Below are 16,869 nucleotides of genomic sequence, written 5' to 3' on the forward strand. Positions count from 1 at the left end.
GGTACAGGAATGCTTTTAACCTTTATTTGACAATGATTAAGCATACAGTTACCTGAAGATTATTGCAGTAAAACATAGACAACATAGGCTACACTAACACTTGATTGATTGATTGATTGATTGATTGATTGACAGTATGGTCGGTGTAATGGTTAGCATTACTGCCTCAAAGCACTGAGGTCATGAGCTCAATTCCCACCATGGCCCCGAGTGTGTGGAGTTTATACATTCTCCCCGTGCATGTGCGGGTTTCCTCTGGGCATTCCCGACAATAATTAACCCTAGTGTGTAAGTGTGTAGGTATTCATCTGTTTAGGGCAGACTAGATGGGCCAATGGGTGTGGCTAATGGTGGTAGCCCAAAGCTTTTTTGCACTTTTTACCTTCAGGATATAAAATGAAAGCCCATTTATTGAGCCTGTAAAATTATAGATTTTCAGGCATTTACAATCAGTGGTAAGTTCACAATCAAAAAATTATGCTAGTTGAGGTCCCCAAAAAATCTCTGATTAGTGCAGTGTTGTCTGCTTTTGAGGCTAACTGGATTGCCCTGGGGGATCAATCAGCCTGCGGTAAATTACAGCAACTTACAGAATTCCACCCTAAGTGTACTGACAAAATGATTTATTATATATTTTTTTCTTTACATTTTAGGATCCTTTCAAATATAGTTACCCCCCATTACCAGATGATGATTTCCAAACCCCGATGTGTGAGAATGGGCCGATAACAATTGAGGATGAACTAGAAAGTAAAGAGGAAAGTGAAGCAGACACAAGAGACACTGTGGATTCGTTTGCAACTGACGAGAACACTCTGAAGCCTAAAAAGGTATTTTTCTTAGGTGGATTTGTTTTTGCCTTGTCTACTCTATAGATTATAAAACAGAAAAATATGCTTGTTCTCCGTTTTACCCATATTGTATATGGTACCAGTTGCCTGGCAATATTAATGCCATATATGTATTCATAACAGGAAGACTTTTATTGTTCGAGATATTACTAGTACAGGTTGAGTATCCCTGTACTACAAATCTGTGTGTATCTACCCAGTAAAACATTTTGAGGCTTGCAGCCCATCGTCAAGGGATCACATGTTTTATTTGCTAGATAGACACAGATTTGGTTTAGTTATAGTGCTGACAACAAATGTCTTTATGTTTTATAGATTATAACCCTACAATAGCACAAGATCAAGAATTTACAAAACCAATGGCTGGTTTATTTCACCTCAACATATCTATTCTTTATATATCTTTCCTAATGGCTTCAGCTCATTAGGACCTTGATGTAATTGCTAAAGAGCAGAAATGTTCAACCCTTTAGTGCTGGCTTGTCTTCAGAATTCAGAATCTACTTTAGAAATACTGAGGATGAGTCACACTCATCCTTAGCACTGCAAGGCTACAAGTTACGTTTTTAAAATAATTACTAAGCTCCCGGTTGAAATTACTACAGAGTAGGAGGAATCAAAAGGTTATGGAAAGGTCTGAAAGTCTACAGTCTAATTTCTATACAATCTAACTTCCACACTGCACAAGACATAAAGAAGACAAAGGCAAGACCATCATGTTTGGCTTCACTTCATTGCTAGCCTCATTTGAAAGAGGAATCCCCTCTTTCAAATGATGTGGCCCCTTAGTAGTTATTGTCTATTGATTGTCAGGCAGTATCACCCTGCTTTTTCCAGAGAATGGGGGGAATGCGCTAAATCATAAAAGTTATACGGCAACAAAAGTTCTGCATAGAACTTGTTGGTAATGAGATCATCCATTACCCAACACCTGAGCGCAGATCAGAATTCAAGGAGCAGCACCTCTGGTGAGAACCACTATTATAGCTCACATAACAGGAGCCCTGGCTACCCCTGATGACGTCGCAAGAGAGCATTTGTGCCATTTGTGTTTCCACTTTCGTGGATTGTACATTACTCATAATTTCTGTATAATACAGTATTTTACGCTTATATTTTTGTATTCAAAAACTTTGAACATTCCTGTGGGTACCTGATATGGGAAAGGCAGTGTAGTCATTTATGGTAATTTTAACTTCAATCAGACATTGATCTTGATTCAGACCTGACCACGGGTCCACTGCAGCATTGGCCTCTGTTAATAGTAACACTGATAGGATTAACAAAATAGTTTTGGTGCTGATTCCGATTAAACGTATCTATGTGCACGAACACAAACCGCAAGTGTTTGGATACAGAGCATGCACAGATTCATGCACAACTCAGACGCATCTGTCTTTCCATGTAATTGGGCGTTCCGGGGCAGCAGCCATGCGAGCGCACAGAATGGCCTTGTATCGGGGGATTGTATCAAGAGTTCCGTGTATATCTGAGTCATACTGGGAAGGGAAGCCTGTTTCTGACGGATCTCTTGCACCTTGCATGGGGCTGATGATACAAGTGCTGGTACTAGTGATTACTGTTGAAGATTCTGCGTAAAATCACTGGGCCGTTATGCCTTGCAGACACACAAACCCGCCCCACATTAGCCCTACGGATTCTCACACTAGCATATGGCAGTAAATCAGGCTTCCACGGTTGCCCACAACAACAGCCACTGTGCATCCGTCCTGGAATCGGCCCCTATGTGACAAATGTTATACATAGTAAAGCTGACATTGGCAGGTGCCATACGCAGACAATTGGGGAGTGTTGCATTGCTCATTAAAGAGTAAACCAACTATTTTTAGATAAAATACAAGTTCCTGTCATGGCTGAGTACACTATGACACTCGTCTGTTTGTATAACACCTTTGTATAACCATACACTTTGTATATTTGTTATTGTGGAATTTTCACAGCTGTGGAGAAAATACCATCCTCCTACATCTAGCCTCAATATGCCATGCAGCGTGAGATACTGTGTGTGAGTCTGAATATGGAGCAGAACAGAACTTGGAAAAAAGCTGCGGCTGCTACATTTTAGCACTTCGTATACAGATTCAGAGACATGCACACAGATATACAAGTGTCAGAAATCTACAATCTATCTATATTTGTGTGTGTGTGTTTATTTATATATATATATATATATATATATATATACTAGGTGATTCATCGTGCCCTGCGGGCGCTCTTCACACCGTTGGACGGTGCTACGCCCCCGTAACCCCTGCACGTAGTTGTGTGAGTGGGTAAATAGTGCACGATGAAAGTGCATTCGATGATGAAGGGGGCGTAGGCCCTTTAGTGGATGTGAACAGTGGCTGCAGGGCACGATGTACAGAATATAACGGGAGCAGGGGTGACCGCGTATGGGGGAGGGTGTCTGTGGATGGAAGGGGGGGGGGGGGGGGGTGCGGATGGGAGAGGGGGGCGGGAGGTGTTGTGGGTGGGGGAGAGGCAGGGGAGTGGGGGTGGTGGATGGGGTCTGGATGCAATGTGGGTGGGGTAGCATTGGAGGGGGTGGGGGAGGGGTCGGTGCAAGGCTCTCGTGGATGTGGGAGGGGTTCCGGAAGCATTGTAGGTGGGTAAGGGGTGTGTGTGCTTGCGGGTGGTGTTTGGGGGTCCGGTAGTCACGAGGGCGGGTGAGGGGCTGGGGTTCATTGGGTGGTTAGGTGGGGGAGGTGTAGGTGTAGTGGGTGCAGTGGATGGTGGAGGGGGTCCGTAGGTGGTGGAGGGGCGGCTGTGGGTGGGATGGAGGTAGGTATCTCCTATATATTAGGACAGATCTGTGACTTTGTGACACATTGCTAAAGATGGGTTGAGTCACAACGCTGGGCGGAGTCAAGTTACAGACCTGGCCAAATATATAGGAGAAGCATAGATGAGAATAGGAGAACATACTGGCCAAATATATAGTAGAGAATAGGAGAACACAGTAGCCAAATATATAGGAGAGAATAGGAGAACACATAACAGTACATTGTGATAACAGTACATACATAGTGAGCGCAGGAAAGACAGCAGCAGCAGCATGTTAACGCGACGTACAAGCACCGCCCCCAGGTGCCAGCCATTGGACACATGCTGAAGGGTGCGTTGTGATTGGACGCCCGTGGATGGAATGGGTTGTAGCTACTGCTGCTGCCCCCGTGGTACAGAGCATCCCCAGCTCCCTACATATAGCGGGGACGCGGGATGAGGGCGGGTACGAAGGGGGGCTCACTGCCAGGGGACGAAGCGCACAGGCATCTTACTGGATTCTCCGGCGCCTGGCATTGTAGTGTCCGCCAGCATCTCCCTGTGTGAGCGGGGACCCAGGTGCTATTTGCATTGGCGGGCAATCACAGCGCACCCTTCAGCCATGTGTCCAATAGCTGGCGGCTGGGGGCGGTGCTTGTATGGAGCTTCAGCATGTGTCCAATAGCTGGCGGCTGGGGGCGGTGCTTATACGAAGCTTTAACCTACTGCTGCTGTCTCTCCTGTGCTCACTATGTATGTACTGTTATCACCATGTACTGTTATCTGTTCTCCTATTCTCTCCTATACAGTATATTTGGCCAGTGTGTTTTCCTATTCTCTCCTATATATTTAGGCAGATCTGTGACTTGACTTCGCCCAGCATTGTGACTCCACCCAGCGTTAGCAAATGAGTCACAAAGTCACAGATCTGGGCAAATATATAGGATATTATATATATATATATATATATATATATATATATATATAAAGAGAGAGAGAGCGAGAAATGATAATTAATCACCACTTTCACCTCATTAGTCTTAGTTGCATTACATTGTGATGAAGATGCATTTTTGGCAAAAGAGACGCTTGACTAGGAGATTGTCATATAGCCTGGTGTGCCAGGAGGGGCTATTTGGCATGTCTGTATATATTATGCATTTCTTAAGAGTTTATAAAGCTTATACTTTAAGCACAGGATGCTTAGTTACACTGCACGTTTGAAGTCATGTTCTCAATCTCTTAATACACTCATCACAGTGGAATGATCCATATCTTGAAATCTTGTCATGTGAGTGTACGTGCTCAGTTTACATCATGTACAGACATTTCGTGAGTTTATTTTTTTAACAAATAATTACTGTAAAAGACTTATAGAGTCGCTTAAAACTCTTAAATCTTGTAGAACACTTAATCATCTCCTGGCCTGCAACAGATTGTAGGAATATTTCTTATGGACATTCAAATCCCTGACGTCTTTGTATTAGCTCTACAAAATTAATTTCAAGCTTTATTTCTATTATGTTGCAGTAATATTTTTCTTGAATAACTGTCAAGACACAAAAGGCATTGGACATAGATGCTGGGGTGAACTGGGGCTTTACTGTCCAGCTAGTAGTGGGTGGCTTCCTATTGGCTGCATTTCTGAAGAATTTAAAAGTCTTTCTGAATGTAAATTTCTATATACCAGTGAAAATCTACTCCAACACGCTCATGGTTTGGTCAGTTCACATTTTTTGGCAATGTGCATTTAGTTCTCCATAAATAGAGTTAACAGTTCACATTAAAAGCGATTTATAGTTTCCAATAGCATATAATGTGTTTTTTTGCGGGCCGCAGCCTACTTCATTAGATTGGAAACTTCTATAGTAGGTTCACAATGCTGCCTTATTTGCTCCCTCCCCCCTTAAGTATGTCTCTCTGCACGGGGAGGGGCAGCCCCTCCCTCGGTTCTCTTATTCCCCTGGTCCACACTTCTCCTTTGTCTGCCACTGCTAGCTCCTTCCCCCGAACCCCCCTTCTCCTCTACTCCTCCCATATCTCTTCACATCCTATGGGCTGTCACCTGGTGCCATGCAGGATTAGATTGACGTGACCTGCTGTGGTCTTAATAAGACACCCACATACAATGTACAATCCTGCATCGCAGGAACCGTTTGTCACTGCTGGAGTCAGAGGGAGTTTCAGCAGATATTCGAACAGGAACCAAAGTTCTAGTAAAGCTACAGTAGATATTGTGTAGATGAGAACAGTGTTCCTTTAAATAATGTAATGATGATGTTGAATATGGGTCTTCAACCTGTAGCCCTCCAGCTGCTGTTGAACTACGCATCCCAGCATGTTCTGCCTCAGTTTTAGCATGCCTTAAAAGCAAAACTGTGGCAGGGCATGCTGGATGTGTTGTTCCACAGCAGCTGGAGGGCCACAGGTTGAAGACCAATGATGTAGAACAAGTGACAGCTGGAGTAAGGGAGAGTATAGAAAAAGGCGGCAGTACAGGAATGCCTACTAGCATGTTCATGGATTCAGTCCTATCCTCTGGCAGGGTCCACACGTTATCCACAGGATAACATTGGAATATGATGACGCGACAGCGGATTTGTACCAATCGGTCAAAGCTTTCGGCCTCCCAGTATGCAACGGGCCCATCCATATATCCCCGCCTCCTGGCTCAGACAAATCAGTTTTTTGTTTGGAGCGGCAGGAGCCGGACCATGGTCAATGGGCTGCTGGTTTTTAGCAGCCATAAGCTTTTTATTTTATTTTTATAGTCTTACTATTTTTTTTTGAGTGACCTTGTCTAAAAAGCGTCTTATACGTACCTTAGGAACAGTCGCTGCAACAACTCCCCGCCGGGTCGCGACAACGTTTAACCACATGTACATTGCTGTTTCGGCGGGCGTCTGTGTATGATGTACTAGCAAGTCCAGTAGACGTTACCAGGCTGTGGCCGGAGCACGGAGAGAAGGTAAGGCATTGGTTCCGCTTAGTAGGGGAACACGGACACAGCCACACTGTTTTGGGAGGAGACTACCAAACAGTCGCTGACGCGTCTGCCACCTCGGGTGCATCAGCGCTAGGCCCTAGGGATCACAGGCTCCAGGGGTAGTATGAGGCCGCAATCCCTAGGGTTGATGTCAGCAGTGGGGAGTCAGATGCTCCCTTTGTCGTCCCTTCCCCCGGTTCATGACCAGTTTCCTCCGAGTTTCCCGCCATGAGCTGAGTTCCCGCTTCCGTCTTAGACGCTGTGTATCTAAAAGGACCCAGTCGCAGCATAAACGGCTGTGTGACTGGTGTGTCAGTGTTTACTTGGGTGTCTGTGTTCACTGTAGGTTCACTGGGCGTTGGTGTACACTATTAGCGTCAGGATCCACTCAGTGTTCACTAACGTATTGATCGATCCTGAAAGCATGGTGAAGTCTGCCTGTAACCCACTCTCCTGAGCTGGGTGATATAACACTAAGGGGCAGATGTATTAACCTGGAGAAGGCATTAGGAAGTGATAAACCAGTGATAAGTGCAAGGTGATAAATGCACCTTCCAATCAGCTCTTAACTGTTAATTTACATATTGGAGCTGATTAGCTGGTGCGTTTATCACCTTGCACTTATCACTGATTTATCACTTCCCTTATGCCTTCTCCAGGTTAATACATTTGCCCGTAAATCTCTACCTACCATTAAGTACGAGTAGTTGGATAAATGCCTGATGCATATGAGTCTGTAAACTATTGCTGCTATTTCTACGTTTAAAGTCCTATATAAGGTAATGCAGCAATATGTTTCTCCTACTGTACATACTTGAAATGTATCTGTAGTTGAATATGTGCTCATATTGCTTATTATACTTATGTATAACCTGTGACTGATTTCTAGTGTCTTTAAAAACAAAAGGAACCATCCACCTGCGCCAGGTGATCTCTTTAACAGTATTGATGTGAATACCTCTATCACATAAGGGGTTAATATGACATCTATTGTGAAGAGGTGTCAGCTCACATAGCAGCCAGACAGAACACACTTACTTTCTGGTTCTGTCTCACATTCACATAACCGTTTCTTTAATTGGAACACAGTAACAACTTAAGGCTAATTGGAGACAAACTTACATTTAAATTCTGTCTCGAGTTCACATCAAGGGTTTCCTTACAGTCAGCACTGAATTAAGTCCTCACCACCAGGAAGTGTAGCAGGTTCTTTTAATTTTAAAATTTAACGATACAGCATGTCTGATTGCTAGTGTGATTGCTCTCCTTACCATTTCTGTCAGATTCTGTGTATTCTGATCCTCAATGCTGGTGCAAAGCAGGGAGGGATCAGATTGTACGTCACTTTAACGAGTTTTAAATGGTTTCAGTCTCAAATTGTGTAGTTAACACTGTACAGGTATGTGATTTGTTTATCATCTCTATGAGAGGCAAGGGTGAAGAGTATACACTCTCCACAGCAGCACCAACACTCATTTCATGTTTGTCTTGCAAAGCTGGGTTAACCTCTCAGGATCTGGTTCAAAATGGATTATGTGCAAACTGTTTTAGCTTTCACCAAAGCCTCCTGAATAACCCAAGGTAGGCACAGGTTCAAGTTGAACCCCCATGGGCTACTTTTGCACAGACATTATCCAGTATAGCTGAGCGGATAATGCCAGCTCCCATACCAGGAATAGGTTACCCTGTTAACCCTTACATGCAACATTCCCCCTGGGGTTTATCACATCCAGTCCAGGAATCTGCAGCCTTTCAACAAACACAGGCTGAAAGGTCGGTGGAATGTAAATCACATAGACATGAAACAACATCTTCACAGTCTACACATGTTTCAGATGGGGACTCGTCGGAGGATGAGGACTCGTCACACTCCGAGGCAGCATACAGAGACGAGGATGAAGGTCTCAGCTCAGTGGACATTCCTGAGCTGATTAGTTCTATGAAAGCCATTCTATCCTTAGAGGAAGCAGGAGAGCCTTTGGTAAAATCTAAGGCACCTGTGTTTAAACATCCCAAAACGGTCAGGACTGCATTTATTGGGTCAGAACAGCTGATGGAAATTATGCAGGAGGCTTGGGTAACACCCAGTAAGAAGTTTAGAATTCCAAAGAAGTAGAATTCCAATTATCCTCTTCCAGCTGGGGGCTGTTTAAAAAGGGAGGTGGTTCCCAAAGTAGATACGCATGTCATTCGATTGGTGCGAAAATCTACATTACCTCTGCCTTCAATATCATTAAATGATGTCACGGATAGGAAATTAGATGGTTTAAAAAAAAAATTTCTCCTTGTCTGGGGCAATCGGAAGACCAGCCATGGCTTCAGCCTGGGTGGCAAAAGCAGTGGCAGCCTGGGCAGATGCATTGGATACGGTCTTTCATTGGCATCTAGAGACCAAAAATCCCATATTGCACATTTTAAACAGGCGGCTATTTTTATAGAAGAAGCAGCCTCGGATATGGGTACATTTGCCTCTCAAGCCTCAGCAGTAGCAGCTCGCAGAGCTGTGTGGCTACGTACATGGAAAGCTGATTCAGAATCCAAGAAGGTTCTGGAGTTTTTGCCTTTTACTGGTGATATTCTTTTTGGTAAGGAATTAAACAGTATTTTGGAGTCAGAAACAGACTCCAAGAAAGTGAAGTTTCCTTCCACACACAAATCGGCCCTTAAAAGGGTTATGGCAAACAGTCATAATCTGACAAATCTGGTAAGACTAAATTGGACTACTAGAGGGCCAGATTCCAAGCCAGAAGATAAGCCATCAGCCTGATGGTGTAGGCTTCCATCTCGGGGATCCCAGGGTGGGAGGCCGACTTCTTCATTTTACACAAATCTTGCAGCAGTCCAGCACAGATGTCTGGGTGCAAGAAGCGGTATCTCACGGTTATGCGTTTGCCTTAAAGAAACACCCTCCTCAAAGGTTTTTTTGTACCAGCCCGTCTTCAGTGGAAACAAAGGCCAGGGCTTTGCAAGAGGCAGTTCAGAAGTTGCTTCAGTCAGAAGTGATAATTCCAGTTCCTCCTGCGCAACAAGGACAAGGTTTATATTCCAACCTGTTTCTGGTTCAGAAGCCAAATAGGTTGTTCCGGCCCATACTCAATCTTAAAGTACTGAACAAGTACATTTGAGAGCCTCGGTTTCATATGGAGACTATATGTTCCATTACTTTGCCCATGGAGCCGGAGGATTTTATGGTATCACTGGATATCCAGGATAATTACCTACATGTTCCTATAGCACTGTCCCAACAGTGCTATCTCAGGTTTGCTATCCTCCAGCAACACTTTCAGTTTCAGGCCCTACCATCTGGACTGGCCACAGCTCCCAGAGTGTTTACCAAAATTATGGTGGTTATGGCATCTTATCTCTGTCAACAGGGGATAAGGATTTTTCCATACCTCGATGATTTATTAATCCTGGCAAAATCTCAGGAATTGCTTCAGTGTCATCTGCAACAGACAATAGCTTGTTTGCAGAGACATGGTTGGCTCATAAATTGGGCAAAGTCGTCCCTGGTTCCATCACAACGGATGACTCACTTTGGGGCTGTATTGGATTCGGGTCTTCAGAGAGTAATTTTACCTCTGAACAAAATATCTAAAATTCAGTCAAGGATCCAGGAGCTGCTACACAGTCAAAGGGTTTCCATTCACACAGCAATGGGTGTGATGGGATTGATGGTGTCGACATTCGACATAGTGGAGTATGCTCCGTTCCACTCGAGGCCTCTGCAATGTCTGATCCTTTCCAAATGGAATGGGTAACATTAGACAATAAAAACTCGGACTATGGTCCTTCCTCTGGAAGTCAGGAGGTCATTAGCCTGGTGGCTACAGACATCCCAGCTGGACAAAGGGAGACCCTTTTGGATATCAGATTGGGAAATTCTGACAACGGATGCCAGTCTTCAGGGCTGGGGAGCAGTGTCGGGAAGAAGTTGCTTCCAAGGGCAGTGGACCAAGGAAGAAAGTTGCGTGCCAATAAATATATTGGAACTTTAGGCTCATATATATGGCACTCATTCAGGCAAAGGACATTCTTCATGGTAAACCAGTTCAAATTCGCTCAAGACAATGCAACGGCAGTAGCTTACCTCAATCATCAAGGAGGAACTCGCAGCCAAAAAGCAGTGAAGGAGGTAAGCCGCACGTTAAGGTGGGCAGAACTTCATCATCCAGCCTTGTCCTCAGTGTTCATTCCGGGAGTCCTAAACTGGGAAGCGGATTTTCTCAGGCGACATGCCATTCATGCAAACGAATGGGCTTTACACCCAGAGGTCTTCCAAAATCTGGTAGACGAATGGGGGTTACCAGAGATAGATCTCAAAGCGTCACGCCAGAAAAACAAAGTTCCGCTTACGGATCAAGAACAAAGGATCCCAAAGCGATCTTTGTGGATGCCCTGTCAGTAAGGTGGGACTTTCGTCTGGCCTATGTGTTTCCACCAATCGCCCTGTTACCCAGGGTAATGTAAAAGGTAAAACAAGGAAAGGGAGCCGTGATATTAATAGCTCCGGCTTGGCCCATAAGACATTGCTACACAGATCTGCTGAAGATGTGGATGGATGCTCCGGTCTTACCCCCTCAACTTTCAGATCTACTGTCTCAGGGTCCTTGCTATCACAAGCACCTGGATCGACTGTCTTTGATGGCGTGGCTCTTGAGAATTCCATCCTGAAAGCAAGAGGATTTTCACAACAGGTAATTCAAACAATGCTCAGAGCAAGGAAACAGCTTGCATTTATCACCGAATATGGAAAGCCTATATTCAGTGGTGCAGTGACCGGAAATTTGACCCTAGGGCATTCAGAGTTTCCAGAGGAATAGACAAAGGTCTACGGGTAGCTTCCTTGAGAGTGCAAGTGTCGGCATTGACTGTGTGGTTTAAAAAAAAAATTGCTAACCTACAGGACGTGCGCACTTTTTTCCAGGGAATGCTGCACATTCAACCTTCTTTTGTTTCTCCTACAGTGCCTTGGGACTTAAGTTTAGTCCTAAAGGCCCTACAAGTTGCCCCATGTGAACCACTTAAACGAGTGGATCTTAAATGGTTGACAGCTAAAGTTCTCTTTCTACTGGCTATTGCTTCAGCTAGAAGAGTTTCAGATTTAGGGGCATTATTATACCGCCCTCCTTTTCTGATTTTTTTAAAAAATTTTATCCAGATAGAGCAGTTCTCAGAACCAAATCTGGGTATCTTCCTAAGGTGATGTCTAAATTCCACCTTATCGATGAAATTGTAGTCCCGGCCTTCCAAGGGCCGGATCTTTCTGCGGGAGATGCATCGTTGGACGTAGTCCATGCATTAAGGATCTACGTGGATCGTATCAGTGCCATCAGAAAGACAGACACTCTTTGTTCTGTGTGGATTTCACAAGAGAGGATGGCCTGCTGATAAGCAGACACTGGTGAGGTGGCTTCGGATGACAATTTCAGAAGCATGCTCTCAAGCTTATCTCTCTGTTCCTGCTAATGACTCTGCTCACTTTACTCGTAAGGTAGGTCCTTCATGGGCAGCACAACGTGGTGCTTCAGCAGAACAGATATGTAAGGCAGCCACGTGGTCTTCCATTAACACATTCATTAGACATTATTCCTTTGATACCTTTGCCTCTCAGGATGCTGAATTCGGGTGACGGATTCTCCTGTCCAATCAGGAGCGTCCCCACCACAAAATTTGCTTTGGGACATCCCAATGTTTATCCTGTGGATAACATGTGGACCCTGCAGGAGAAATAAACGTTATGGTAGACTTACCGTTGATAACTCTATTTCTCCTAAGTCCACAGGATCCACAAGGATCCCACCCTGACGCACCTGATTTGAGGATCCTTTCACTTACTAACCTCTTCCTTCTTGTACGAAATGGTGTGCATGTGTGTTCTTCTTGCCTGATTAGGGCTCTCTGTGATGCTCCTGCCTTGAGCTTTGGAAAACAACTGAATTGCCTGAACCAGGATGCAGTGATATAGGGGACTGGCCCGTTGCATTCTGGGAGGCCGAAAGTTTTGTTCGTTGGTGCCAATCTACTGTTGCTACCTCATATCCCAGTGTTTATCCTGTGGATACTGTGGACGTAGGAGAAATAGAGTTATCGAAGGTAAGTCTACCATAACTACATACTTTTTCTTTAATTTGATAGCCCAATAATGACCATTGGTCAAAAATAATTGTTTCTGGAAAAAAAAAATCTAGGCTAATTGAATATTGCCATAAATAACATGTATTTCTTATTCCAGAGTGCAGCTGTAATGCAAGTGGTATGGGTAAAGTTTAATTGTATGCAGTTTTTGAATTGTTCAGATAAGAACTCATTTCTGAAAACAATTTTTTTGTAGCACAGAAAATCACTACATTTAAGGGACTGCTCAGTTTCTTCTAAGTGGCATTTTTCCTTTCTTTCAATAATGTACATGCAAATAGGTAAAGTTTTTGTTTAAAACAAAGTTAGTGTAAAGCTGTAACACCTAAAGTGAACATCTTGATTTTATATACAACCACTATGTCAAGATTAAATATAAGAGATTAGATCAGTACTGTGAGTAAAAAGAACACGTTGTGTTTTCAGCTTATTTAATTTTCCTATCTACTTGATGTGAAGTCCATTAAAATCTTCTTCTTTTTTAATTATTTCATTAACCTTTCTGCACTGTTTTTCTGGATCACATAGATTACAAATGCACAGTTTTTATTCTTATTAAAGTCTGATTATTTTCAATTATGCCTTTGGCCTCCATGGCAAAACTTAGCATTTGTGACGTGCACACAAAATCCAGTATCTGTGTAACTCAATAAATAGTTTTCTTTCATGTGCTAACACCGTAATACGGATCAACATTTGTTGGACTAGCTGCTTAATAACAATTTTTTCGGACGTATGTCTGCGTGGAACGTGAACAAAATGTCAAAATGATTTCGCCTAACTTTGGATAATATCTCTTTCACTCTTGCAAAGAGAATGTTACGCCACTTACACGGTGAAGCTTCTGCTAGGATTTTTCAAGCAAGGCATGAAGAGGTCATCAATGTGGAAGACTACTGGTGAATGCAAAGCGTTACAAGGAAAGCTAAATTTTTTCTTCATTTCTACTTTACTTCCTGGTGCAAGCTACTACGCCTAACACTGACACTGCAAAGCCTGTAACATTTCTTCTCTATATCTACCTCTTCAATGTTACTTGTTCAATGGAGAGCTTGGGATGGTATCTTTCTGTGGAGCAATCTGTAAGTTTACAGAAAATAGATTTTTTTTTTATTTTTTTAATTTTTGTTTAATGAAATATTGAAATGTTTATGATGTAAAAATATTTTACTATGGTCACAGGTTACCTGCGGTTCATCTGCCAGTCTGCAAGAAGAGGAACTGCTCAGTGGGAAGTGTCACAAGGGAAGCACGTGAGAATAAATTATGATGGTAATGACTGAATCAGAAAATATATTCACAGGCAATGAGGAAGCTTTCAAGATTAGCTGATCTAGTGAAGCTATAGCCTAACATATTGTTGGAAGTAGAACTTACACAGTAAACATTCTTTTACACCTTTAAAACAGATATTTTGGATAATAGTTAGTAATTTATTACTAAGTATATTCTGGATTAGTAGTGTAACATTACATAGAGTTATGAAGAAATGACAGGGCAATCATCGGAAATTTTGTGGCCTGGGACTGACCCCCTGCATAGTCACACTCTCTCTCACACTCACACACACACTCACACACACACACACACACACACACACACACACTGCTACATAACCACATTTCCCCCTGTCTCTCAGTGATCCCCGCATTCTGCTTTGTTTGTGTGACACCCCCCCCCCCCCCCCCCCAAATTCCCCTCTCAGTATTAACATTATAATGGGGGACCTCACCAATGCAGAGATGGTCCTGTTAACGGAATCTGCCTCTCCCTACCCCATGTTGGAGGTGGTGTCCACGCCTTTCCCCGAACACAGCCACTCCCTCAGGAAGATGTAATCATAGGACTCAGAAGCTGGGGCTGCATATGGCAGTGTTTTGGTACAGAAATTGGGCCATGTAAATATGAGATGCCAAACGCTCTACTGCAGGTCCAGGGGCATATCTGGCACCCAGCACTCCTGCATGGCAGTCCTGGGCCGCGTCTGAGCTTTGCCTGACATGATCGAATTAAATGCGACCATACCAGCAAGTGCTTTATCTGACCTGGTCGCACAGGATGCAACCAGTCAGATAAACAGTGTTGGCAGGGAAGGGAAACTTCCCTCCGCTGCTGCTCTCAGAGTGTTTGTCGTGCTGCCGATCACTGCTGATCTGTCAGCACAGCAGGACCCCCCCATCCAGCGGCTGAAGTCAATAGCAGCCGCTGTAAAAGTTTAAGCCAAGCCTCCCACAACCCCCACCCCCGTGTAGCGGTCAGCTGTCTGGGGTGTAAAAAAGTAACGCTGCTACATCTACACTATGTCTTAGGCCACATCTGTCTCGCCGCGCGTGCGGCTTTAGCCCAAAACTGGAAACAACCCACACTGCCTCCAGTGTTGAAGGTGATACACAAAATACAGCTGCACTTCTTGATGGAGACTGAACACATCCCATACTCCTTCACTGCTAAATCTCCATTTGTGCGCTGGATGCCTTGGTATTTGTTTACCTCGGAGGGTGAGGGTGCTGCATTGATGTTGCGTCCCCACCCCCCTGGACAGTCACCTCACAGCCCATCGGCTGATGTGGCCCCCTCCCCCCCCCCCCCCCTAAAACAGCAATGACCTCCTATTTGTATTTGTGTTGTATTTATTTCAAGCCCATTGCCGCCCTTCCATCTCCATTAACTTTTTTGTTTTCCTTACAATGTACTGGTGTGATCGACTTTGAATTGTTTGCACATGTCTGTTAAAGCGTTCTCTTATGTGTGTATGTACCTACTTACCCTCCCCCCCCCTTCCTCTTTCCTTTTGTACCCCTGTTTGCAATGCAAAAATTCCAATAAAAACTATTGATGATAAAAAAAAAAAAAGTAACGCTGCAATGTTACCGATGTTTGAGAAAAATATTTTTATTTTATTTTTAAATAAAATCATTTTGGATAAGGTTAAATTCATGTTCTTCACCTAATCCACCCATAAAAAAACCGACAATTTCTAAGCGGTTTTTGTAGGAAAAAATCGTCAGTTAAGTGGCTAAAGATAAGCTCAGTGCGGCCCTGGCCAGAGATTCAGGGGGTCATTCTGACCCGATCGCACACTGCATTTGTTCACAGCGGTGCGATCAGGTGAAAATTGCGCATGCGCCGGCTCCGAAGTGCGCCGGCGCATGCCAGACGGCTGAAGGCCGTCGTTGCCTAGCGATCGCCTTTGCCTGATTGACAGGCAGAGGCGGCGTTTGGCCGCCGTTTTCGGGGGCGTGATCCAGCCAACGCAGGTGTGGCTGGACCGTGCAGGGGGCGGCCGCAGCGGCTGCGTGATGTCACACGAGCCCGCTGTGACGAGTAACTCCCAGCCAGCTGCAGGAGCTGCGCTGGCCAGTAGTTACTCTTCAAGTACAAAAGCATCACCGCTGTGCAATGCTTTTGTACTTGTGCGGGGGGGAGGGCGGCCAGACATGTGGGGTGGATTAGCTCTGTGCTGGGCGTCCCCCCGCATGTCTGTGTCAGTGATCGTAGCTGTGCTAAATTTAGCACAGCTACAATCAGGTCAGAATGACCCCCTCAGTGCAGCCCCTACTGTCAGAGCCAGGAGCAGGCCTCCCTCTATTTCCAGGTTGGAATTTCCATCCCAGCAATCCCCCCCGCACCACTCCGCATGATGAAATAAAAATCACCATCACCATTTATTTTACAAGTTTTTGTAAAACAATGCATTTGGTAACCCAGTGCAGCCACATTTAGTCAGAAGCAGTCTATTATGTACCATTATTTTGGTACTACCTTCCACCCATTCATGTAAATTAACTGTATACAGCAATACAGCAAATGGGTAGAACTCAGTCAGATAAGATGTTGTGTATCCTAATCCAAGTGACAGACCATAGAGCGCAGCGAGCCACCGAACCCACAAGGGACTTCGTTGCGCTCGCCCCCTTGCCAGCATTCTGGCGAATGGGATCCCAGCGTCTGTAAGCTGACCGCCGGTCACCCGATCCAAACCCGAGGGCAGTATTCTGGTTAGAGGAGATAAAACAACAGAATCTAAATGTAATAGGGTGCGATTTTTACCGAAAATTCTGAAGTTTTCCGAAAATCGCAAGTTTCGAACATATACTAAAAATCGCAAGT

At 44.3% G+C, this 16,869-nt stretch overlaps 1 protein-coding gene across 1 annotated transcript in view; it reads left to right on the forward strand.

Moving 5' to 3' along the window:
• The window catches only part of MOSPD2 (motile sperm domain containing 2), a 200,850-nt gene that overhangs the window by 137,668 nt on the left and 46,313 nt on the right, over positions 1–16,869 (forward strand). Inside the window, exon 9 of the mRNA XM_063955784.1 lies at positions 654–830. Coding sequence (XP_063811854.1) covers positions 654–830 — 177 coding nt within the window. The remainder of the gene's footprint in view (positions 1–653; positions 831–16,869) is intronic.

Source organism: Pseudophryne corroboree, chromosome 2 (genome assembly GCF_028390025.1).
Source record: "Pseudophryne corroboree isolate aPseCor3 chromosome 2, aPseCor3.hap2, whole genome shotgun sequence".
Lineage (NCBI taxonomy): Eukaryota > Metazoa > Chordata > Amphibia > Anura > Myobatrachidae > Pseudophryne > Pseudophryne corroboree.